The 2,782-nt window shown below is 32.4% G+C and overlaps 1 protein-coding gene across 3 annotated transcripts; it reads right to left on the reverse strand.

The window, feature by feature from the left end:
• Positions 1–611: 611 nt before the first annotated feature.
• LOC107360762 (uncharacterized) lies at positions 612–1,828 on the reverse strand. 3 transcript variants are annotated; one of them, XM_089267144.1, is made up of 2 exons: positions 1,668–1,828; positions 612–1,513 (listed from the first exon to the last, which is right to left on the reverse strand). In XM_089267144.1, exon 2 carries the CDS (start codon positions 1,260–1,262, stop codon positions 741–743), a length of 522 nt encoding a protein of 173 aa, XP_089123270.1. In that variant the 5' UTR covers positions 1,263–1,513; positions 1,668–1,828; the 3' UTR covers positions 612–740. The 3 variants fall into 3 exon arrangements, with proteins under 3 accessions (XP_089123270.1, XP_089123271.1, XP_089123272.1); XM_089267145.1 differs by having other exon boundaries at positions 612–1,505; positions 1,668–1,826; XM_089267146.1 differs by having other exon boundaries at positions 1,673–1,824.
• Positions 1,829–2,782: the final 954 nt, after the last annotated feature.

The raw sequence follows: 2,782 nt of genomic DNA on the forward strand, positions 1-2,782 counted from the left end.
TGAATTATCTTTTCTCAACATGTTTTTGTTTTTATCATTTTGATTAGAGCTTGTGTTTCATAGTCAGTTGTCAATATCAGCTAATAAAAGTCTATCTTCGGGATCAATGATAATTTAGAAATGAAAGATCTGAAAACAATGTCTGAAAAGTGATCTTTCATTTGATTTTTTTTTCTTGTCGACGCAATTCCAAACAAATTTTCTAGTTCCAATCAATTTGTAAATAATTGAATGCAATTCTCTATGCAACCCTTGTGTGATCAAGAGAGGATAATCACGTTGAAGGATAAACCAAAATTCACAATGAATGGAATGAAGATGAAATGGAAAGAATTATGATGTTATCCTTGTTTCTATGCTGAAAAGAGATTAAAATCGGTAAACAAATTGTATTTTCTTGTTTTGAACATTAAATCTACTTCGCATTTTGATTTATCTTGCTTGATTGTGAACTCTAGACTTGCAATTTATTGAATTTTCTTTATTCCAATTATTGCTGGGTTTCGTTTTGCCATCAACATTTTGTATTTGTTTCATATCAGTCTGTTTATCGAGGAGCAATAAACTAATTACTCTTTGATCTTTGATGAAAAAATGATGAAAACCCAAGAGTACATAAAACTCAACTTTTATTTGTATCAGCTTGGTTCTTAGTCAAGTTTTTTCCCCACAAAACAGTTTTCACGAGATGTTCAGATTACGGTTTTCTTTCAATATAATAGCTAATAGCTACAATTTGATTAAACATTGAATGTTGAATCTAGATAAGGATTGGAGAATCCTGTTTCTAATGAAGATTGCCTTGTTTGATTTCCTATTGGTGTTGATGCGATTGAAGAGTAATTGGCTAATCCTGAATAGAATGGCGTTGAACTTGTCAGGAGCGAAGAACGACCAAATTGAGGTTGTGATGCATGATGATTTTGTTGTCCATACGAAGATGAATGGTGATGGTGAAGGAGAGAGCTCAATGAAGCAATTTGATAATTGGCTGCTAATAATTTAGTTGATAGTGACCAAGCAGCGGCTGCAGCTGATGCCGAGGCTGTTACTGGTGATGATGATGATGTTGAAGTGTTTGAAATCGGATTTCTAAATGGATATGGATCGAAATTTGATCGATAGTTTACTGGTTTTGACAATCCTAATTCACTCAACGTTACTGGTAAAGAATTGGATGCAAATGGTGAAGTTGTTGATGAAGCTCCTAATGAAAATGCATGATAACCTGAAACAGGTAAGCATGGAAAAGGTATTGGCATAGGTTTAATTAACTTGTTTGATCGACATGCTTCTAAAACATCCTTGGTTAAACAGTTTGAATGGTGATGAAGATTGTCATGTTGATGATTTAACAATGTTAAAGTTGATGAAGATTGGTGTTGTAATTGGTTATTCAATCCTGTTCCCGTTGGTCCAGTTGAAAAGGTGGGTGACGAGGGCGATATTGAATTGTTTTTGATTCCAGGTTTACCCTTTTTATTTTTCCTTGGACCACGTTCTTCCTGTACAGCTAATTTGTTTTCATCAATCAGCCAAAACAATTATAGAAAAAAATAATCGGAGAAAAACAAATCACAAAACAAAAAGGTTAGCAAAAGGTTAAAGGTTTTTTTTCTTGGAAATTTAATTTTTTATAAAATGAATTGATCAATATTTCATACAACCTTACATAATGATGAATAGCATTATCTACAGTAACTAAATTGTTTATCCATCATTACTATTGCGTTTAAATAAACAACATTATAATTAAATAATAAAACTCAAAAACAAGTTGAACTCATCAATCACTTCATTGCACAAAATTTAAAAGCAAGTAACGGATTATATTGGATCTGATACTATCTTTTATTCGGATCAAGTTAAATTAAGCAAATCCCAAATAAATCTCAAGTCGGAAAATTAGGCTCTGATTTAAAATAAATTATTTAGTGTTTTTTAACTAAAAGTGATTATTAAATTTTGTTGATTGTGATTCATGAAGGTAAGTAGAACCCGAAAAACATGGTTTTTTTCAAAATCAGCTAATCAGTCTCTTAAACTTACGTCAGTTTAACAAAGCTACTTACAATAAAGACTGAAAACTTAAACAGATATTTATCAAAATTGTAACTTGTTATCATTGTTATTTAATTATATTCAACTTACCGAATTTGTTCATATTTACTTTGAAGCATTTCTCTAATCTACAGTAGGGACACCAATTACGTCGAGCTTTATCAATTATACAGTTAGCGGTTCCAGCTTTAAAAATGGAAATGAAACGAGTTAACATTCAACAACTTTGGAAGGCATTTTATTCCTGTTCACGATATCATTTGTATGGGAAAGTCGAAAGCTGATGAAATGACCAAACTCGATCTAATCTTTACAGTGACCATGTTGGCTTTGGAAACATTTAATCCTTTAAAATCTGGACTTAAGTTTTTCACACATACGTGTTATCGTGAACTGAGAATATACCTTTAGAAGGAATAGAAGAGGTAAGTAGACAAGATTGGTAGCTCAAACAAATGACCAATTTCTTACCAATACACCGATAAACCGCTGACCTTCGGATACTTCGTTTAAAGAAGCAACTACATCCATCACAACAGTAGACGCCATAATGTTTACCATAGGATTTATCCCCACAAACCTCACAAGCAACTGGAACCGGCAGGGTTCGACCCATAGCATTAGACTAGCAGCTTAAAAGATTGGATGTCTTTTTTTCACAACCTCATTTCTGGTTCACGACTAATTTAATTCTGATGAACACAATCACCACATTCAACAA

Source organism: Tetranychus urticae, chromosome 2, assembly GCF_039701765.1.
Source record: "Tetranychus urticae isolate SD_2017Ah chromosome 2, NJAU_TeUrti_SD_1.0, whole genome shotgun sequence".
Classification (NCBI taxonomy): Eukaryota; Metazoa; Arthropoda; class Arachnida; order Trombidiformes; family Tetranychidae; genus Tetranychus; species Tetranychus urticae.